This window comes from Anarrhichthys ocellatus, unplaced genomic scaffold, assembly GCF_004355925.1.
Source record: "Anarrhichthys ocellatus isolate YVR2014 unplaced genomic scaffold, GSC_Weel_1.0 scaffold11, whole genome shotgun sequence".
Lineage (NCBI taxonomy): Eukaryota > Metazoa > Chordata > Actinopteri > Perciformes > Anarhichadidae > Anarrhichthys > Anarrhichthys ocellatus.
The window spans coordinates 7,520,210-7,544,208 of NW_022280041.1; the positions used below are offsets into that span (position 1 = coordinate 7,520,210).

General features: G+C 40.8%; 1 protein-coding gene across 4 annotated transcripts in view; it reads right to left on the minus strand.

The window, feature by feature from the left end:
- Positions 1-21,116, minus strand: part of kcnip4a (potassium voltage-gated channel interacting protein 4a) — a 109,947-nt gene extending 88,831 nt beyond the window's left edge. The window contains exons 1-2 of one of the 4 annotated variants that reach the window (XM_031850864.1): positions 7,590-14,553; positions 6,741-6,892 (exon numbers count right to left, since the gene is read on the minus strand). In XM_031850864.1, coding sequence (XP_031706724.1) covers positions 6,741-6,879 — 139 coding nt within the window. In that variant the 5' untranslated portion in view covers positions 6,880-6,892; positions 7,590-14,553. Of the gene's footprint in view, positions 14,554-20,909 lie in introns of those variants that run through there. The other 3 variants (XM_031850870.1, XM_031850863.1, XM_031850868.1) reach the window with 3 other exon arrangements.
- Positions 21,117-23,999: the final 2,883 nt, after the last annotated feature.

Genomic DNA, 23,999 nt, shown 5'->3' on the forward strand with positions numbered 1-23,999 from the left:
GTTCAGACCACAGAGCCTCCGTGTTGTATGAATTGAATATGTTTGTTCTGCACAACACGATTGGTTGATGGCTTTATTCGCAGTGCGAAAGCTAAGAAAAATGAGCATTGCTCCAGGAAAACTAGCACGTTCTGTGTTAAAGTACTTGTGATAAAAACAGTTTAAAAAAAATATATTCATGTGCGAATAAAAATCGCTCAAAAAACAACCACCACCACCCTGGTGTGTAAAGGCCTTTACTCTCTCAAAGCTTTCCTGAATGTTTTTTAACTGCACTTTTGCCTCAGATAGTCCATTTCCATTTCACATTATACCAAATCATGCTTCAGTCTTTCCTGCTCAGTTTGTGGACTCTTGCCATTTATTTATTTTTTATCAATGAAGTAAAAAAATGTGAGGAACAGCTAAAGTCAACGTGCTAGAATAAACACTCCTTTAAAGATGCATTACACAGGGAAATGACAATTAAACAGCATTGCCTATAAAACTATCCAAACTGTCCCAAAATTACAATCTGCTTGCAACTTTACATCACAAAATGGCATGTAAATGTCAAAATATTTCCAATGTGCACTTCTGCGATACGGTCCAACACCATTCTGCAAACACATGCACTGTTGGTTGGCAGTTTCAGTGGGATGCTCCCAGTAGGACTTCAATCTCATTTCCTTTTCTTCCGACAGTGACAGGTTGATGCAGCCATCTGGGACAGTGCCCACACCTTGTTCTCCACTTGTCACCAACATGGCATGCGACATGCTTGTCATGCGTGGCAAAAATCTGCATTTGAGTCAAAGTAATACTTGAGAAAAGATTGCGATGAAGATATCCTAAGCCAGTCTGCAGTGTTGCCTATTAAAATAAAAACCTTGGGCATGTGCTCGAAAACACTGCATTATGACATCGCTATCCTTAGATTTGACTTTCTGTAGCCTCCTACTGCTGCTTATGATACAGTTCTTTGTTTCATGCCAATCAGCTGCAGGAAAAATAAACTGTTAATATCTCTGTGTGTGGGGGATTATAATTGATTAATTAATTACAAGTGATTATTCAACTTTATTTCCAGACACACGAGTCCATAAACTAGAAAAGCTTTGTAAAAATGATCTTGAACTTGGAATACATTTGACATGTATTGTGTTATTTTAATTAGGAAATGTGCAAATGCTACAGATTACTGTGAAATACCTTTACTCAAGGCATTAATATATCCCGAAATACCTCATTACAATAGGCTGGAGATGCCTATCCTTTATGTTGAACATTAAATACATCACACCTTATCAGACGCTATCCCAGGTGGGGATGTGATTGAATTTGCATCGACTTTCAGGCCTGGCAATGAACCTTTGCCTGCTGCTTGGATGCTGCCTGACAAACAGGCAGGGGAGATAAATTAGACCGTGACAGGGACAGGTGCGTTAAAGCAGAGTGACAGACACAAGAAAGTCATTTCTGCCCTGCGGCAGCCAAAGCGCTTACGAGGTTTCACTGTACCGGGTATCAATCAGGGTAACCTATTTATAGAGGGGCCCGGGCCGCTGCTGGAATACAAACACTTGACTGAAGTAGGTTACCGGCAAACGGCTGCATCACCAGCAGACAAGAGGACAAAGGAAAGCGTGCAAGGACAAGACGGTGGCCAGGTGCAGGATAAGTTGTGCAGAAGAGGTTGATGATTAATGACATTCACAGCCTCACACCAACTTTTCCAAAACTAATGTTGTAGTCTGCAGTTAGATTAGGAACCTTCAAAGCTCCATGGTCCGTGCTCAATTTAACAGGGAAGTGAGCACCGGCTGGAAGGTTTTCTAACTTCTACTTTCCATTGTTGATTTACGTATCTGTTGATCTTTCGTTTTAATTGATGGTTGCGTCTATAAAATGTAAGGACATGGAGAGAACTCCCCATCAAGTGTCAAGGTGACAAATTCAACTTTCCAGAATCCAAAGATATTTTGCTCAGACAACGATCTCACCACAGGGTTCATTTCGTAGCTGTCATGGAACTATAAAAGTTAAAGATTCGTTTTTTGTGTGTTGTTTTGTTTGTTCAGGGATAAAGCAGTCCATATGCTTACACATGGCCTCCTCCCAGAAACTAAGAGTTACCAAGTCTGTGGAAAAACACTCAACGATTGCATAAATGATGTTGTGTGGAAGGAGTTCCTGGTATAGCTTGGCAAAAAGGACCCGGCTTGGTTACAGCGATAACCAGCACACTGTCACGTGTTGAACCACCCGGCATCTCATTTAGCTGTATCCAATTGACAAGGGTAGAGTGTGAGTGTTATTGTCTGTCAACAGGCTACTTTAAGGTGTTTTACAAAACAACACGGTTTGCTGGGGTCGCCTATTCTCAGACTAATCCCTGGCTGTTAGCTGCTAATCCCCGGTTTATCAACAGAGGGGCGTGGGTCATAGCCAAGTCTGACAAAGAACGGCAGGCTCACTGTTGCGTGACATAATGGAAAGTGTTTCTCGAATCATGTGTCCTTCGGCGTGGTGATATTTGAGCCATTTATAGAATTGTTAGGCAGAGCATTAATTGCATCGCACGATGACCAGCGGGAGACGTTTCTGCCGTTCATGACGAAGCAATGATGATCATAAAGTTGTAAACAAGGTGCAGTATTTTCTTCCTGGCTGTCACAGGTACTAGCTAGCGCCATGAATAAGATTAATGGCAGGGAAAGGTATCACTGTTGGATCCCTTCTCCCTCGTTCTCCTGCAACCATTTTCACAACATATGAATCAAATGAATGACAACAGTGAGACATGTATCTGAGCCAGCCAGCAGTCCCCATGGCAATCTCTCTTCTTCCCATTTTCTCCGATCTGAGAGGCTGCATGCTGCCTCAACTTCCCCTTTAATCCATCATTGCCTTTTTCTCTTTCCACTTCAGATCTACAGAGGCCTGCACTCTTGACCAAGTGGGAGAATAGATTAAAATGAAAAGTGAGATGCTTTACCGAAAGCAGACATGTGACCTACCAAATTGTGATTTCTCATTCAGAAGAATCCTGCTTGCTATATAGCACTGGAGAGAAGCGCTCTCATCAAGGACACACACCCCAGGACTCTCTTAATGATCTTGAACATTATCTCCAAAGTAGAGCAGCATGGTGATTAGTATCATTTCTCAAGGTTTAAGGGTCCTTTTAGCAGTACTTCTCATCATGGGATTTGGTATCACACTGCGAAAAAACTCTGCAATTTAACTCAATCAGTGAGGGGAAGCGGTGGGATTTAGATGTAAAGTTATCAAATACATCTTGAGTAGAATTCCCAAAAGCCAGAGGGGTTAGTCTGACAAATAAAATTGATTAAGGAACACATGCAGCCTTACATTTAAAACTTCCTCATGAGGTAACATTACTGTTAACTTGGCCAAAACAGTAAATAAGTTGATTTCCAGGCCATTTCTGTGCTGTTTGAAGGACATGTCCCTGACAGGCAGTCCTAAGGTGGGAATTCAATGGCGCTGCACCGATTTTCCATTGAGCAGCATGTTCTTTTGGAATAAGGGAAAAATAAAACAGGTTGGCAGATCCCACGATTGATAGCTGCTGCTGATGAACACTGATACGCTCTATGCTCCGTCTTGAACGTCCAATCATGAAGCAGAATTCGAGTCGACCATCCATCAGCAAGAGACGCATCTTAGCTATAGTGAGTGCATTTGGGGCCAACTGAATTACTACTGCAGTGCAGACACTCGCAGAATTTATGACAGTATCACTATCAGAGTGATAAAAGGACACGTGATGTGTTCAGGCGGAGTGTTGTCATGCAGGGTTGTTGCATTGGATTCTATTAGACTGCACTGCTGTCGATGTTGTAAGTGAGCCAGGTTAATAGCTGCAGTATGTTGCATTATTAAGAGTTAACAGTGTCAACTTTAATCGGAATACAGGCTTAGTGTTGTTCTTTCAGTGTTATTCAGGCATCGCTGCAGCAAATGATGTACATTTTCAGCGATACATCCTATGTTGTATTGTCACTACCATATGAATCACGTTAAATTACTTCATATTTAAATTGGAACAATTATATAAGGCACTGGTAATAAACTGCTCTGAATGCAGGAAACGATGTATATGAGCATGGTTATCATTCATTTGCTCTGTAGCCTGCTGCCCTCTCCTGGCAGTAAACATGAAGTACAGCGAAGGATCTCTACCATAAGGTGTCTACAATGTTTCTCTCTCTCTCTGTGTGGGTGCGTGCGTGCGTGCGTGTGTGCGTATATATATATACATACATATATACATACACATATATATATATAAATAGTTAATAATATTCACAAGAACAGTATAGCTTTTGTCCCTCCCATTGAGTGTAAATGTAATCTTTGTAACACAGTAAAATCTTGACATACAGGACTGGATGTCATTATTTCCTTCATAGCGACAGCAGGGATTTGTACCTTGCTCTCTCACAGCGGAGGTCTGGTCCGTGGACACAGCATGGGCCTTCTGCTTGTGTATTTCTAACAACACCCGCTTCACCTCTTTTCATCCGGAGGGTACTACTGCCATCTGGCAGGTTTATGGTGCGATCATAAGCATGCCGAGAGCTTATTCTGGGCAGCACAATGAATAATATTATTAGTTAGTGACGCCATCTTATGAGAAGAACACCTACGAACAAACAATGTTGCTGTTAACTTATTATTACAGTACTGCTTTAACTTGTGCTCTATAAGTCATGATTTTCTTGATGTTTGTATAAAATTCAGAAATTCAGAAAAAAACGTCACTTGAAATTGAAATCCACAACTGACAGCAGTGCTCGGCAGTTTGGCAGGTGAAATTTCAATTTCATACCCAACTAAAAGGGTCGAAAACTCAATGTTATCGTAAGAAGTTACTGTCTTTCTTAATACCACTCTGGTCCTGTTTAGCTCCCTGCCCTGGGACAGAGGCAGCACGTTTCCAGTGAAAAAGGAGCAGTGAACGGAATGAAAGTCGAAGCAAGTGCTCTGTCAAAATCAAAAGTGCCCGACAGAAGCACCTGGGTCCCCGTGTGGCTCCAAATACGGCCGCCAGCTCGCATGTTATCATAGGGATACCTTCATGATAACTGTGCAGACGCACAACACACACACACACACACACACACACACACACACACACACACACACAATAACCAAAGCTAAGTACAAGAGGAGACTACACTGATTATGCGATCAAGAAACCGCACCTGCCCCACCGACACCGCTCTTATCAATACAAAATGAGAAAAGTTTCATATTTTTCTAAGAAAGATGAATATGCATAATATTGCTATTCATATTCATGAAGAACAGCTGTTTTAGAGTCCTTCTATTGTTGTTTTTCCCCTGCAGAAAAATCTTCATTGCAGATGTCATTTAGTCCCTACAGTGCAATTCATGACTGTTTAATAGCATTCTAAATAATACCCGTTTATCTAACAAGCCATATCAATGCGGAACACCTAAAAGCTCCAGGTTTATGGTAATACTTGACATGTCACTGAGCTATGAAACAATCAGCTCAACGGCAACAACGAAAATAGAAGACAAGCAAAGAAACTGCAATCTCATAACTTTCACTGAGGCCAAATAAACACTATAAAACTGAAAAAGTTTTGCACAAAAATATTTTGGAAAAATGAAGTGCACACTACACAAGACAGAAAAAAAGCCATATTGAAAAGCCTACCAATCTTCATGATTTTAAATATATCAACCTACAGTTTATGTGCATAACACCAACTTAAATAACGATTAATAATTAGAGCACACATTTCTTTTTAATGTCAATATCTAATTGAGTTTTCATGAATCTGCTTTCAAAGAGAAAACTTTTAATTATGTCCTCGATTAAGAAAGGGGGCTTAATTCAAGTTCAGACGGATCTAAATGTGATGCAATGGCCTTGGCCAATGACAGCCGAGTGTTATCCCTTTGTTTAACTGCCCGACTGACCAATACCACATTAATGTGTTTCATATGGTGACGATAGCCCGAGCGGTTTTTGGACAGAGTTCATTCTGGACTCCGGGGATTTTGCTGCATCTTGTCTAGTCAGAACTCGGGACAGTTAATGAGTGTATAGCGTTACTGTTAAATCCAATCTCAAATGCATGTAATTAGTTTACTCAGTGGTTTTTGCAGTCCTCTTTAAGTGCACACTGTACTTCGAATATTTCTCGGACCTAGTTCTGCAGTTCTCCACTTTCTTTTGACTACGTATAGGAAAGAAGAGTAAATGTTATTTTGCACTTGTAATACTTTATGTAATGAATAATACTTAATATGTGATAAATACATTATCGACCCTAGATTCTAATTTGCCCTTTGAAGTTGACAAATTCACCAGGCACCGGTTTCTACAGAATGCATAAATAACATGTCAGTGCTTAGCCTTAGAAAATGTTTATTTTCCTCTGAAAAAGGCTGATATTCGACCCCTGCTATCCGTGCAAAATGATAATTGACTACACACACCCCAAAAACACAGCTATTCCCCTTTTGCAGAAAACTATATATATCTATCTATCTATCCACATATTTAGCCACTTTATCTAATCTGGTAATCTCTTTTACTAATCCCAGGGACCTGGGAACAACAATCTAGACTAACTCTGACTAAACTAAGAATTTGACAACCAATTATCCAACGAATGAGAGGCAATTAAATCACATTCCACCACCTTGGTTCATCATAGCTGCCATCTGTAGCCATATATCTGTGGTTTTTGTACCTTTTGGGTTTGGGGAGGCCCAGGTGATGATGCGCCGCACCAGGCAGCAGTTGATCAGGAATTTCTTGGAGAAGCCGTGGTCTTTACGGATGTGCTGAAGGTCCTCCCTCCACTGGGTCCTCTTCTTTGGTGTACACATGGCTGGAACTTCTCTATTTATAAATATAGTGTGGCATTATTTGCAAGGACTTTAACTAAGTAAGTTCTATACAGGCCTAATTATTTGGGTACTTCTCAAAGAACTGCGTGTTTAAAGTAATGACCCCTTAGCTGCCTCTGGTAAACATCTAAACACAAATAGCCACAGCAGCATGCAAAACAAACTGTCAAGTCCAGTCAATACACCTGAGAACATATGCTAATTTGGTATGTTTTATTTTTTTTTGCCAGTTATGCATGGCCATAATGAAATGCAAGACATTTCAGCATGCCCTTTAAAATACTTAGTTTCAAGGAGGCAAGTTATTCTTCTAGGACTATCGATGGTAAAAGTAAATGTACCAGTTAGACTGTCTTCATGCAAACTGACCTGCAATCCTTTGCCGACTCACACTGATAGATTGTCAAATTAAACCAGCAAACATCCCGATTGTGTCCAGATAATCATCGCAGAGTAAAATAAACTTGTATGACATTACTAAATAAAACACGACCTAGTGATACTCTACCTGAAGGTCCCATTCCAAGAGCAAAAGTTTCAAACATCGACAGATCATCAACTGCTCTGACTAGAGGACTTTTTTGGTTTGCTCTCACATCGCAAATTTATATCCTTCAATGAATGCACAGAAATTGAGGTCGAGTGTGAAGGCTAACTGCTATAAATTGTTCATCTGAGCATCATCTTACCTTGCAGGATAAAAACACGATGTGCACGCACTCTCTGCTTCCTCAGTCTGCAAGTGATCCTCAGGTTTCACACAAGCACTTTCCCTTTCCTGAGCTGATCAACAGAGTGTGAACAGGGGTGTGTGTGGAGGGGGAGGAGGAGGAGAGCGGGAACCGCTCTGTGAAGCAGAAAGAGTGAGAGAGGGAATTGCTGGAAGACAATGTGGCTTTTGCTTCAAAGCACAGCAACATTTCTGAATGGCTTCTTGTGCCTATAGACAACATTTAAGTGAGAATAGAAACAGTGTTTTGTAGAAAAACGTTTTATCAAAGTGAAAAAAAAAGGTGTCTGTAATGAAACCCAGGTGCAGTATTGTATCTGCACTATATCACAAAAGACTAGTACTGTGTGATATAGCCATGTAGGCAGTGCTTTATTCAGCCACAGCAGCCCTTTGAGTTAATGCTTACATCAGCATACTAACACAATGTTAACCTATGGATGTTCACCTTCTTAGCTTAGAGTGTTAGCATCATAACATTCACTAATTAGCACTACACTCAAAGTACAGCTAAGGCTCATGGGAATGTCATTGATTTAGGAGGTATTGGAAAAGATGTTACTAACTGGTGGAAGGGACCAAAGTTATCATAATTCATGAGCACCTAAAACAATTGCCAGCCCTCAGTAAGAATAGGCAGCTGGCGTGTTTGCAACATATTTTTTGTGCCCGATTAATTTACTACATTTTTTCAGCTACAAACCAGTTTTCAAAAAGGCCAAAATGAGATATGTGCTTAATTATAAGGAGCGTGAATCAAACACACACTGATGGTAATTCTTCCAAAAAGAAAGAAAGAATACAGCCTCCAAGTATAGCAAAGGGAAGACAAATAATAAATCTCTGTCATACTATTCACAGCCACTATAGGCTCCATGACAGCAGCAGTTAGAAAGAAAAACAGATGTGTTAAAAACCAGCAGGGACACTCTGCTGGGATGCCTGTGAATCAGAAATATCCATAAAACCCAACTATAGCTTCGGGAACAATGTCCTGTACCTACCCTGGCCCTTCCCTCCGATTCATTTTAATTAACAAGACAGGTATACATTTCAGATATTTAAATTGTTATTACAGATCAAAATGAGCGTTTAAGCAGCATTTTTTGCACCCCTTTTTAAAACTCTGTCCCGAGTTCTTTGGCTGAGGATGATGCATACCACAGCACAGCCATTACAGCATCGCCTTAACTACCCTGAATTTATTACCACACAGTGTTAATGTCTTCCAGACAGCGGAATTTTTGTCAGCACTGCTCAAAGCAATTATTTTACTTATGCTATGACGTACAGTCACTGTCATACATTTATATATATCATATGCAAACGACTTGTCCCTGGTCTTCGGCTAAATGGGCTTAAGCTTGCATTTAAATGCAGTGACAGATCCAATAGTTTCAGTTAATTGAAGGTGTTACAGTTGAGCACAGTGACCCATGTAAACAGAATGCAAATCTGAATGCTGTTGACTGTTGGGTGGATTAGACTTCCCATCCGATCAGTTACGATCATCTGTCGAGCCAATCCATGAAAAATCACTGAAACACCACCCACATACATTAGCTGCTGAACATAGACTTTTAAGTGCAATGTGCTTTGAGACACAACTGAGCTTGTGAACTCCTCGCACACTTAAATCTTCAGCGTTCCTCTTACAGACACCTATCGATTAAGTCAGAGGCACTTTTCTGTAATGTATTCTGAAATCAATTCAGACAGCCAGCTCATGTGGAGTTGTATCATATTATATTACATTCTATTATATTATAAGTACAGTAAGTATTTGGCGTCAATGCTCTGACTTCGTCACTCACAGAAGGTAAGTTCAGCATGGAGAAGAGTAGGAAACTATTACATTCTCCCTCCAAAAACTGCATTAGGTACAGACTCACCCACTGTGTTTTGGACGAGCAGAACCCTCCTTGTGATCGTACTAAAACCAAACCATCTCTTCTGATGAATTGTAGCAATGGCAGGCAGATGGCCATCAGATCATGAACAGGAGCTCGGCTTGTATGTGACAACTAGTCAGACATTAACACCAATGATACTCAAAGATGAGTTGTATATCCCCACCAAGTCACAACCACCAAAAGAAAATGATGCTCAGCGACTAAAAAAGTAATTCACAATCAATACCAGTGCACCTTCCATACACAGATAAAACGGCAGCATGCACGCATAAATTAGCAGGCATCATATGCACACAGGCAACGTCACAGGTAACCGATACCACCAAGCAAACATACACCACCTAAAGACACCAAGGCATCGATGTACAACAGACGTCTCGGCAAGCTTTGGAGAAATTGGGAGAGTTGTTGTGGTCCCAGGTTGCTAGCACAGACAGGAAAGCAACAATATAATTGTTGGCAAGCTTGCTTCGACAATTTTCACATACACAGCAGCAGCCGCAGAGGTGGCACAACAGAGGTAACAAATGTGGAAAAAGTAGGCAGAGTATTGCACGTGGACTTTTAGGTAGTGTGCTATCGATTTTAGTGCACTTGTGGATCTTAATTGTTTAAACGAACATTCATAGAGCAAACAACTCTTTGCAATATAAAAGATAGTGGAGTAATGTCTACCTGAGCAGAGAAGGAAGTTGCCCTCCCTCTGTGTGTGCCCTGCTGGTTAGCTCATGGCTGCCGGTCACTGCTCTCATACGGCAGTTACAGCTCTGTCAGCACGTTTGCCACCAGCTCACCAGCGACATGTTGAGCGGGATTGGAAATGCTCCCAATCTCAGATCTTGCACTTTTAAGACTCCTCCGGTCTGTTCTTGGTTAATAAATAGTTAAGATAATAATTGCTTTGGTTTGGGCGATAGCGCTGTACATGAACACAAAAATACATATTAAAAGAAATGCTGCAGAAAACAACTTCACGCATTATTTCACTGCTATAGCCTGAAGCCCCACACAAGTTCACCTTTTTTGTTAAAATACCTGTTCCTTACAAAGCAGCAAACGCATTCAATAATTGACATCGCACCATTTTTTTTTTTACTGGATTTGAAGTTCTGCTCCAAGCAATGTTTCTGTGGATACACAATGCAATGTGGTGAACAGATAATTCATGTTTGTTTGTTTGTTTTATATTTAATTTCATCACTTAAGTGCTGGCTTGTTTACAATGGATCCTTTTGTCCAAAAGATTGAGTGTCTTGCCCCATTAGACTTAGGCTGTAGCTGTGTTCCTAGACCTCAGTAAATACTAGCACAACGTCATCTTAACCAGGAGAAACGACAAACCTCTGAAAATAAGATCAAAGTTCTACTCGTTAAAGTTAAATTATTGTTTGATATCTTCATGTTCCTGAAAGCATGGAGGTCTCTACAATAAGAACATGACGCTATGATTTCTGCATTTACACTTTAACCGCTGTTGCAGGGTGCCAAAATGCAAAACTTGAAATAAAAAGTTATTTTTGGGGTGTGTTGTGTTGCAGTCAGACTCAGAAACCAGTCAAACACCAATGTGCCTGGCAGAACTTCCCTCATATTTGTAGTACATACTCTGTCCCTTTAAGGCCTCCTGTGACTCTGGCCTTTTTTGTCTCAGTGTTGTTTTAGAAAAGCTGAAGGAATATTAACAACCTTGCTGTCTCAGTATAAAATGATGGAAGACACACATTCAAGACAACAGGCTCATTGGAACAAAGCCCTTCATTTCCATAAAACCTTGCCAGGATAACGCAATAGCCCATTACAGAAGCCATTAACCGTGCAGCAAAGGAGGTTGCTGTCCAGCAGCATAACATGAATTCAGTGCTTATTTCTTTTGAATGTTCTCCACCACATTAGCAGGTATAGAGTGCACTAATTCCCTTTACTTCTCAAGTGTAATGCTAATGCTGGAATGTAGAAGTCGAGCTAAAATATTAATTTAGGCCGACAATCATTGTAAGAGGTTGTAATATAATCTACTGTACATGGGAATCTGTCTGTTTCATGTGACGCTATGGTAGGATGGAAGAGGCGAATGGAAGCCAGAAAGAAGCAAACATCTTTCCTCATTTTTTGGGTTGCATATATTAGTTATTAGCTATTTGCCTTGACTTGCAGCAAATTTGTGTTCCAGTACTTCTACAGTTGTGTACTATTGTCATGTAGGTATGCTACAGTTTCACTCTAAGCATGGGGATTTCCCAATTATAACTTATTCACTTGATATTCACAGATTCTTCTGCCCTGTCAGTCTCCTTTTTGTCCGTTTTGTCTTGTTGAAATGTTATACATGTGTAAACAAAGAGTTCCAAAACAAAGACGGGAAACATTACAATTTATGGTTTCAAAACTTTTAAAAACTATCGCCTCACCCTAGTCTGCCCCAGTAAAACTTTAAACACACACACACACACACACACACACACACACACACACAATAACCCTATAAAGACATGACACAAGTTGGAGTCATAAATCAGAGTGCTCATTATTCTCTGTTGAAATAGCTTAAAATGAGCCGATGCTTTCGACGCCATCTTTCCTTCCCTGCTCCAATGTCATAGTGGTCAGAAACCCTATGGTTCAGCGTTAGCCGGCCAGTTGGTAGTCACAGCAGGGCCAGACACGAGACGCACTGAGCTATGTGCATCGAGGCTGGCTGTCTCTCTGCCTCCTTCCAACTAACACACTTTCCCTTCCCAATTTCTCACACACCCACAGTGACCTTGTCCTTTAAAAGTGGTTAAAATTAGCAGAATGCATGAGGGGAAACAGCCAATTAAATAAACTGCAATGCAGTATTTAAAGAAGGGATGTAGGCTCATCTTGGTGAAGTCACAGTTTGTATCAGTAGATGTTGGATCTATTTTCTTTCTGGTTTTTGACACACGAGAGCTCCATAATGGGGTCCTTGCGGAAACAGTGGTTGTTCCCTTATTTACTTAAGCTGACCTGAACTCGATACAGCCATCTCTTGAACCATGGCACGAGTAATCTGATAGGAGGGAGCACACTGGCTTTGAGAAGGACAAGATGAGTCTCAGAGTGACAGAACAAACTGTGTCTATTAGGGACGCTCCAATACGATACTTAATATCGGGCAATGCCGACATAAATAGCGATCGGATATCGTGCACAACAGGGCCGATCTATTCGATTCATTATATACTTTTATTCCTGTTGAATTTACTGGTGTACAATTTATTATTTTAATACTAAACCATTCAGTTAAGTTTTTGTATTTATTTATTATATTTTGTTTTACAGCGTTAGGAAGACAATGTTTAAGTCAAAATTAAAGCACTTCAATGGCCGCTTTTGCGGGGGTAGAGCCCACTCCCAAGGCTCTAGGACCTTCCTATCACCCTAACTCTGTGCTTGGCCACGCCCCAGCCCAAAGCAATGGGAGGCTACTACAGCTATACTAAAAGAACAAGCTACAGCCACCAAACTTGAAACAGAGGTGCTATGGAGTGCTAGGAATACACACACAACATTTCAGGAGTCTCGCACAAACCTTTAAAAAGTTTGTGCGAGACTCCTCATTCATGAGCTAACTTCAAATCACATTCATGAGACAATTTGTCTAATTTCAGATTAGATTTTAAAAGAAATGGTGCGTCTATAACTTCTTAGCATCACATTGCACTAAGAGAAGCTCCGCTCCTAGCCTGGTTGTTTGTAAGGAGTCCTGCAGCCTCAGAATGCTACTCCAAATTACAAGAATCAACAGCTTCTGCTCCAAAGGCCAATCGCACAAGATTGTCACACAAGATAATGAAAAACAAGCTGCAATACCCACCTAACAATCCTGCTGATACAATTACGTGTCAATCACAGCATTTGTTCATTATTATGCTTCGGTTATGCACAAGTATTAATTATGGCACGAATTAGGGTTCAGCACTTTTTAAGTGGGTAATTGACAAAGCTCCTGGGAGAAGGCAACTCCGCATAATGAAAGAGAATAGTGCGGACAGTCGATCAGTTCACATTTCCCTAGTCTCTCTCACACTTGCTCCCCCTTCCACTTGTTAAATGGACTCTGGCGTCACGGCCAATGTAACAGACAATTTTTAAGGGCAGAAAAAAAACATTAAAAAAAGTATGAGAAATTCAACACAGCACATACTGCTAAGAGAAAGTTTGTATGTATAGATAGACACTAGCACAAAATAAGCATAAAAAAAAAATAATAATCTGACACAAACCTCGACACACACACACACCTCCAGAGACGAGCGTCAAACCTTTTATCACTTCCCTGCCCTCTGTGAGTGTGTTTCGTTTTCTGAGTCAATGTATTGGAATGCCTCCATAAATTATTCAGCCGCAGCGCCTGTTATCTGAAGATAACGGTGGCCCTTTATCGGCCAGCGTGTACACGAAGACACTGCGCTGGTGACGATACAAGCACCTGGAGGGAATTGGGGCACCTTCTGTGAAAGGATGCGTGTCATTGTGGCAGTGAAGCACACAATGGCATACAGCCTATCAGCAGGTTTATGGTGTAAGGTCACTTTCAATTTCTCTGGGGACGCTCTCATTTTTTTAGTTCATCAAACAAAGAGCAATTTCTTTTTGACGCCGCAGAACTAATGTGGACTAAAGATCAGGAAAGTTACCTGGCCGTACCTTTTCTAAGTATAGAGGACAGAGGCAGTTTCTTAGAAAAGAGTAAATACCTCTAAATACATCCTAAATACATGTTTCATCACAGGAATCATAAAATATGACTAAACCATGTACATATATTTTTGTTTAATCTAAGAAAATAGAACAAAAAAAAGAATCTCGCAAAGCAGTCATTTATTCTTTTTGTCAATCAACAACAAATTAATCATCAATTAATCATTTAAGTCATTTTAGAAGCAAAAACGCCCAAATTCAAACACTCTAAATCAGGCATGTCCAAAGTCCAGCCCGCGGGCCAATCACGGCCCGAGGTCAGATTTTATATGGCCCGCACCTTCTGTCTTAAAATGCATTATTTATGGCCCGCCAGCACAGTCAAAACAGAATGAATAAATCATACAAATTCAACATGCAATTCCTCTTTTTACCTCATGGTGGCAGCACCACTCTGTAACTGTCTGGCTGTTTGACATTGGCTCTGACCCTTGACCTGTCATGGCTACGGCAGGTAAAAAAAGGAAAGTTGATAATGAGGGCCGTCGCTTCCAGGAGAGGTGGAGATCGCAATATTTTTTTCACCGAAAACCGAAACAACTGTCTGCCTAATTATTCATGAGACTGTTGCCTTGTTTAAGGAATATAATGTAAAGAGACACTACGAGACCAAACATGCTAATGCTACAACAAGCTATCAGAGAGCAACCGTGCTAGAAAAGTGAAGCAACTCCACGATAACTTGGCCACACAGCAAATTACGTTCTTGTGGGAAGAAAAGAAAAGAAAAGGCAACACTGTAGCTTCTTTACATTCTAATAGAATGTACAGAAGCTACATTGTATCAGAATGTAGCTTCTGTACATTCTATTAGAATGTACAGAAGCTACATTGTATCAGAATGTAGCTTCTGTACATTCTATTAGAATGTACAGAAGCTACATTGTATAGAATGATTCTATTGAAGTTATTCCTTTTTTAAATGTTTTAGACGAGTCACTAATCACTTTAAAAGAGTGATTATAGCTGATTTAACTTACAGACATGAGATTGATCTTCTCATGTCACTCTCTTTATACAATGATATAAATTCATCCCCGTTTTATTGATATCTTACGAAAAGTTGCTCCTCATTTTTCGTGCGTTTTTCCTGCAAAAGTCCAGCAACATGAGTCTGTTTTCGCTTGTTACATGCATACTGTCTTTCCAAAATAAACTTCCATCTTCACAGGAAACAACTAAGGTTTAAATGGTCAATATTTTCTTGATATATTAATCTATGATGAAAAGAGCCGCTTCATCACTTACAGTACATCATCCTAACCTGGTCTTTGTTTTCACAGGTAAGTCAATAACTTTCTAACATGTCTGGCCATATTAGATTATGATGAAATGGATATGCACAGACAGACATCTGACCTGATCGACACATGAGATATATAGGCTATAACAACAGGTAAAAGTGTGTACAGAGGCACTCTGTTATGACAAAGGAAATAGCCAAATAAATAACACAATAAATAGTGCAAGAACATCTGTCCAGTTTGTGCAGGTTTACGGCTCAACAACTGGATGAAAAGTGTGTGACGGGGAGGATTCTTCACTGCTGAGACACCATTTTCTCTGTATAACCACTTGGTGTCAGCCTTGCACATTACACAGATGCCACGGCTGCAATACAGCAGACATATTCCTTCCATGATTTTTAAGGTTGAACGTTCGTTGACATAACATTGAAAAACATCCAACGATAATTGCTTAAGCCACCGATATGCCTTTTGATGATCATTGCTATTCTATGCAAACTGCTGTTATACTTCCAATCTATGTTCAGGTCTACCCTAATTAACAAGATGGACTCAGGCTGGCATATGGCTCATGTCTGCATGCTTTACACGTCATAATCTCCCATCAGAATGACATATATTGTGCCGTCTATATTAGGTGCTGGCAGCACATGTACTCCTGGAGGGATTAAAGCCCAAAATACCCCCCCCCCCCCGCCTATATTGGGATGAGAAGAAAGGCAGACGGACCGTCCAGTTGGCCGCTCATGCCAGGCCTGCCTCCACATATGGCCTGTATGATGTTCAGCTCTGACACCATTTCATCAAGGACTCCTTGGAAAGACTCATTCTACTCGACATGCGGCTGATTTGTTAATGTTGGTTCCATAACTGGTCAGGTTTTATGAGGCACAGTGGAGAATAATGTTGGGAGAGTAAAAATTTTCACTCCTTGGAACTGATCTCAAAAGGACATGGTAATGCATTGCTTGTGCTTATTTGTAGAATGATAGTAATTCAAGTAGGTACAGTGATAAATAAAAAATATCACTCATTTGTGCACAGACAATTTAAAGTCCCAGGATACCTTATCTCAAAGCATCAAAACTGGAAAAGATGACATGTAAAATAAGAGCCAACAGAACAGAGCAGAAGGCAACTTTGGAGATCAAACCTGCAACTTTTTGATTGGGGGACAGTGTCTTTCACGAACAAGCCATCATGCGACAATGCAAAATGCTAAAGTAGTAATTAATGAAAAATACAAAAATGCAATAAAACTTCAACCATTATCAGGCTGTAAAATTACAATAGACAGAGCAAATCAACTGTCCCAAGCTGAACTGAGATAAAATGTAATTCCATAGTTGCTTAAAGAGCCAAAAGGCCATTGGGCAGACGGGGGGGGTTGTATGGAGCCTCCATGCAAAACGATGATGTAGGTCCCTGCATGACGGGTGGTGGCTGCGAAGCCATTGGCAACATCAGGGCCCAGTTGCATCAATGAGGGTATATTTGTACAATGCCCAATCGGCCGCTGGTCCAGACCAATTGTTCAACCTCTAGTACAAACAAAGAAAGACAAGCTGAGGCAAAGCCGTGCCACCCAGTTGGCATCGGCTGTTTGGCACTCCATCCGAGAAAGTCAAATCTGTGGCATAAACAAGACTACGGGTGGTAAAAATAAACATGAAAGAAAGGGCCACTTCTTTTAACAATCAGCAATCATACACAAACGCCTCACATTCCGCTGTCCCCATAGTTAACGCCACAGCAATGATGCTCCTTCCACCAGTTTCCCTTCTCCGTCACAATTAGTCACCCAGTTTATCCATCACCGTCTTACTCAACCTCTCCCTCCCTGTATCATCCCGTCCACCCATTTTGTTTTCTCTCCTCCTTCCCTCATTCTTCTCTGGCCTGAGTCCCCAGGCAGATGGTCCACGCAAGCAGATGCTCCCCACCCGGTCTCACGGAGGGGAAACGGAAAGGCTGGATCCAAAACAAACAAAATCTGGTGGGAGGGTTCCCTGTGGACGAGCGGGGAAGTTCATGGAACAATTAATCCTGGATTTGACCGAGGGCTGGCTTTTTAATCGACACAAGGGAAGCACAAAAGGTGGTCAGAAAAACAATCTATCAACGACAAAGACGTCTTCCTGGGTCTCATCTTGCTAAGGAGTACAATTAACTTCTGGCAGTTTGCATGCCATTAAGACCATATGATGTCCCAATCTGACTGTTTATTAAGTCCAACTGTCAAATTCTAATCTATTTATAGAGTGAAGTTAAAAAAAAAAAAAACTTGACAAACCGATCTGAAGAAACTGTGATCCTTGCTTTATTTTTTTACTGTAAAGCCTTGAAAGAGATACAAGACTAGATAAAGAAACACAAAAAAGAAAAACACCTGAACATGCTGTCAAAATGGATCTTTTATAAAGCTGCCAATTGCTAAAAATGTCAGTCCAATTCAGAGTCTCCTTAAATGAGTTTATTGGAATACATTTCCTTCATACTCTGAAATCATTAGGCACTCTAATTTAAAATCAAACAGCACATCTTTTGTTTTAACAAACAGAAAGCTCTCAGATCGGCGATCCTGTGCTTCACACTGTCAAAGCTGTCCTCTGAAAAGCTATCACACAACACTCTGCTGTCTGACAGATCTGGAGCAGTTTCTTCAATCTGTATCTCTGCTTCACTGGGATCTCAGGACCCCTGGCTGACAGAAGACACACACGCCGCATGTGGTCAGCTCACATCTAAGAACGGCCAGTGTATATGGTTCCGTCCTTGCGTCTGCAAAACAAACATATGGCGTTTAGCGCAAGGACTGCACATTCTTAACTAAAACCTCTCACACAATTACTATCCTCTTTATTAGGGTTTCAGCTTAATACAAGCACAATCATGTCACCAATGTTCTACATAGCAATTGGCTGTTTTTGTCAGAACATGACGCAGTAACTAAAAGCATACTCCGTCCTGAAATATCAATGACTGTGATAACATTAGCCCAATAAATGTTGTAAATTGGTTGTTGCATTAAAGCCAAGGTACATAACTCACTGGCTCAAACATTAAAACTCTGACTCAGTGTTCCTAAATAGTGATTATTTCAGAAAGGTCTGTTGTAAATGGTTAAGTCACTAAACATAAGCCTAAGTAATTAAATGCAAATCAGGGTAAATGAAGCATCGGTTCAACAGCTATGAGGCAATGCCTCATGGTAACATTTTACTGTTCTATTACTTAATGTTAAGCATTGTTTGAGGCCCAGAATATACAATATCAGGCATAATTAGCTCTGATAATTCATGCTGGTACAAAGGAAATCCATCACAAAAAGGCCTACAATGGACACAGCTTGTTCTCAACACTTTCAATACAAAAGATGGAGCTAGCCGTGGTGCTGAAAGTAGCTCATTCGGAACAATAAACCTCGCGGGGCTACGTTTCATACATCGCCATTTTTTTTTTTTTTTATAAATTCAGGGATAAGGTACTAAAGGAGAGAAATGTCTAGGGGAGGGCGTTGGCACACAACGACAGAAGTTGCAATGGTGATCCGAGAGAGCTCCAAGGCACTGATGCAAAGAATCACTGCACCAAGGAATGCAGCTCTTGGGAGGATCAACTCATGGCTGGGTGGATATCGCATTTTTGTGGGAGATCGTTATGTTTTAAGATTTCCCTGGGGCGGAATCATGATGTGGTAGCCCACATGGGGACAAAGTGGTGGGGGTTTTAGAGAGTGGGGGGAAGAGAAAAAGGATGAAAAGTTGAAATATTAGTCAGTGACATGATTTGGTTTCTCTCTACAAGAAACTGTGATTAAAATATAGGCGACAGACAAATGCAGTACATATCCCAAGCCCTCTCCATTGATCTCCTATATAGACCAACTGCAATTCAAGCCCTCTGTCAGTAAGGGAGACTTACTGTTGGAGGCAAAAACTAGTGAAACCCCAAACTTTTCAAAAACAGTCAAATAAATAAAGATCTAAAAAAACATAACATCTAAAAGTTTACACTCTGATACTGCAGTGTCCTATAACTGAGATATCAAAGTCAATTTATGACTTATTCTGGTCGATTATGTTCTCTGCTGCGCACATATCCATGAACTGGATTATTCAGCCCCGTTAAAAGCATTTGTCAAGGTCTACATGTCCTCATTCACTGGCACGAGTTCTACCATTCAATAGCAGTTATGTTAGCTGTGTGGTACATCATCGTTTTCCCAGTCTTCATGCTGTGGGGAACAGGAAAATCTAAATTCCAGACAATTGCATAAAACATTTGCTGGCGGAGTGTTACATTCGAGAGGAATACCTCTTACCGGCTCAAATCCTGATGGTATGACTCAAATCCTTAACAAAGGATAATTAGGAGTCAATTAGGTGTGCAAACAAACATTAACCTCAGCCAGGAATGATGAGCAGTTAACTGCTCGTCTGGCTCTGAGAGAGGCAGTAAGGAGCCTGAGGGAAAACCTATGGACTACGACTGAGTGATCATTATCCTGGATGCCAGCCAAGTACTGTGGAGGAGAGAGGGGGGGGGGGGGGGGGGGGGGGGGGGGAGTTGTGCGAGTGGGGGGAGCGAGACACCAGTCGAGGATTTGTGCTACTGAATCCATCACGGACGCCCCTGTGCCCACATAGACTACTCAAATTGAATTGGGAGGGTTCAAAAGTTTCCTGCATACAACGTGTGTGGCTACAGTGGCAGATCAACATGAAAAGGATGTATTTTAATTGTAACATGGATTGATTGTTGTATTAATGCCCTGTGAAACAAATAAGTCGCCCACACCAAAAGACCATCAACAATATTTTACTTTCAAGAGAAGGCAAAAGTCCAGACTACAGTTACCTCTTAGTGACACAAACAAACAGACATATGTTGCAGAGCATACATGCAAGCTCAACTTTGCAATGAGGAAAGTACGCCAAAACTCCATTCAAAATACATCAATTTAATGTTGCCTTTCAACGAATGCTAATTAGCAGGGAAACGAGGGGTAATTGTCACCTGTCAATCACTTAACGTTACGTCACATTTTAACTTTCTTAACTGAATTATATTGCGAGCTATCGCCATAGACAGCATGAATGTCAAGAGGACAGTGTTTGAGTTGAGTGACCATTCACGCAAACACTTGAGCAATTGTTTAACCGTCACTTTTATCCAATTAATGGGTTTGCTGTTTGCAATACAGCCGAATTAAGGAGTGGTCCTACAAGCACACCGAATTGAAGTTAAACTGTGCCAGGGGCATCTTCTTGACCAATAAGCAAGGCAACGTTAAATTATAATTCTTACACTAGTTTTATCTGACGTTTTCTCCACGGAAAACCAAACACCACCTATGAATCACCCGATTAGAACATGCAATCACTGTCCTACCAGGTGAAGAAGCAGCATCCACCCGGCCAGAAATGGTGTCCACTCTCTTTGTGTCCATAGTTGTTGTTTTTATTTTTTACCGAAGGCGCACTTTTTAGCCGAAACAGCCTCGTTTCAGTCACAGGCGCTCGTCAATGCCGACTTGAAAACGGCTGGTACTAGTTGCTGCTCATCATTCAACTCCCCAAGTTTCGCAGTGAGAGCGCGCGCCAGAACGCTGCGCGTGCATACAGTTGATGGCGGGGGCGCGCAAAAGTGGGTGAGTGTTGGTGGTGGTCGTGTGTTTATCTCATGTCTGGAAATAAGAAAAATGCATTTGGCTGTTAATGTTTACTGAAGAGATTAGTCAATTAATCGACTATCAACACTTTCGGTCATTATCCATTTCTGAAGAAAAATATGTACATATTTATATCTAGAAATCTTTCCTAGAAAAGTGGAGTAGACAAGTAGATGTATTAATTATTAATATAGTTCAATAATCACATTATGGTTGTGGTGTCCACATTGCCTTCTTCTTCTGTATCTCCGAACTTCACTCACGGCAATTCCATCAATTGGCCCAATTGTATGGTGTCTCTGTATGGTTTGTTTGGCATGCCTAGGCTGCATTACACTCCACTGTCCCAACTCACAGACAGACAGATAATTCTGTCAAGTCGAACTTTGTGAAGCTGCCTGGTAAAGTGGGAGTCTGCACACATACACACACATACTCACAGCTCTTGAAGGAATCGCACGCATTCAATGCACAGTGTCTTCTTTTATCTTGCACAAACAACCTGCAATATAAACAATACATCAGCTGTTGGACATAACAGTATGTCTGTAAACCGGCCAGAAAGAAATCTAGTGGAGATTTTTCCACACATAGCTGTAGCCATACAATGAAACAAGCCCAGCCGACTATAAAGTCCACACTGAACAGATACACCTGGAAAAATCAGGCCTGCTTTTAGCAAGCCAAGACAATTATCAGCTAAGGTAAAAACATTTTTCACAATATAGCACATCTGTTCCAATTTGCAACGGATTGTTCAACTGTCTCCCAAGAATACCACAAAGGATACAATGTTCTGTCTCACTGTAAAACACAATAGACCGTTTTAGACAAATCATGAAAGCGGAAGCCATTTACTGGTATTTTTAGACATTTATTTCTGGAATATACATGAATCATATGCAAATGAAAAGGTACCCGGTGCTTACACGTTCTACTTACCTGACCTGGATTGACGATTCATCAAGACAGGTGTTGGTCAAGGTGAAAGGTGCATATAAACTGCAGTTTGCCAGATGTTTGATATTGCCTTTATGCACTGTAAGCATATTTAAAGTGTTTAATCAAATCTGAAAACAGTTTTGAGATTATTATGCAATAAAACTTGTTCAGCCCATAAAGCAAGCATATTTATTGCACCAGTGAGCCTCAATCAAATTACTTCTCAACTTGTAATATAATGCAAAAGTTTGACATTTTGGGGAGTATCCTATGGTGATTACCTTTCTGGTAAAAAGTGTCATAAGATCGATACCGCTCTCCTATTTGTCTTTAAAATATGAAGCTAGCAGCGGGTTAGCTTTGCTTAGCATACAATTCAAAAGAGGGGAAACCGTGCATACTGTAGTAGTGAGCACAAAATAACCTAACACTAAAAACAATCTCCATCCATATATGCCTAAAGCCTCATCACAAGCCCTACAGTTTGTAGACAAGAAGAAATGCATTCCAATAGACAACCTTCACATTTCCAGATGTGTGTGTGTGTGTGTGTGTGAGAGGGCTACTGTCTGAAACTGTCACTATGAACAATGAGTGATACTGTTTTTGAGGTGGCTATAAATAACAGAGCACCTGGGCAGAAAGATGAAGCCAAAATCTGTTCCGACAGACTGGCACAGGTAGATGGATGGCAGTGTGAGGGCATTAATGAGAGCAAAGGGCCACCAACACATGGGGACGGGAGCTCTGCAGATGGCTTGATGTCATCATGATATGGCTGTGTGTGTGTGACTTTGTGAGAAAAAGATGGAAAGTGACATTAGAGAGTGACCTCATTTTTCCTGATGATTATATGAAGAATAAGGAGAAAATTGATAAAATATAAGACACATATTTATGGTTCCGCCGTGAACTTTCATTTAGCATGTAATTAAAGTCCAGGTTGTCGGAATACAAATCAGGAATTATCATTTGAAATGACTCCGGAAAAACACACGTACACACACAAGCGTGATTCTGATCTAATGAAATCAAACCAGCAGCAGAGCACTGCCCTCTCCCTCGAGATCACCAAATGAGCATCTATTTCTGTCCTGCTCTCAGTGCCCAAAGTTGAATCATGATATATTTTGGTTTGCACAAGGTTCTCTGCATTGTGTTTAATGAGGAGAGTGTGAACATATTGGACTTTCGTCACTTTGATTCATCTACACATCACACAGTTAAAAAAAAAAATTAACATAATATCTTCACCACACACATTCTTCGAGAATGGAAACTACTGCGGGTTTGTCATTCGGAGTCAATTAGGAGGCAGAAATTGTGGCTGATTTTGCAGTCTTGGGTGATTTGACAAGATGATATATGGAGTTGCATTCTCCAACCGCTGACAGGCAGATTATTTAAGATGGCACTTGCAACCAGCTCTTCTGCCAAGACACCTAAATCAGTTTGAATGAAATAAAACAGAAAGGTAAAGCATTTATCTTATTCAGGACACATTAATGTACAGCTGCCAAAGAGTGTAATTCAAAGAGGCGATAGGCCCGCGTCTTTGTCTTTGAGAAGTCTTGAACCCGAAGAACACCGTAAGACCAACTGCAGTAGTGACAAAAAAAAAAAAGTTCAATGGCTAAAAAGACAGGTGGCATTTGATTATGCACATTTAGGACGCAGCCCCAGAAGAGTTATTTCCCTTTGAAACGTCTTCCATCAGCTGGACAATAAATGCTGACACACCTCTGACATTGAGGTTGGCCATCAGCAATGTCGAGCTAAGATCAAAGTTCAGCTTGATTACAAATCTTGGGAGTGTTTGCCGACTGAGAAAACAAACTAAAGACCGGAGTTTGAAACACGCTCCCTTC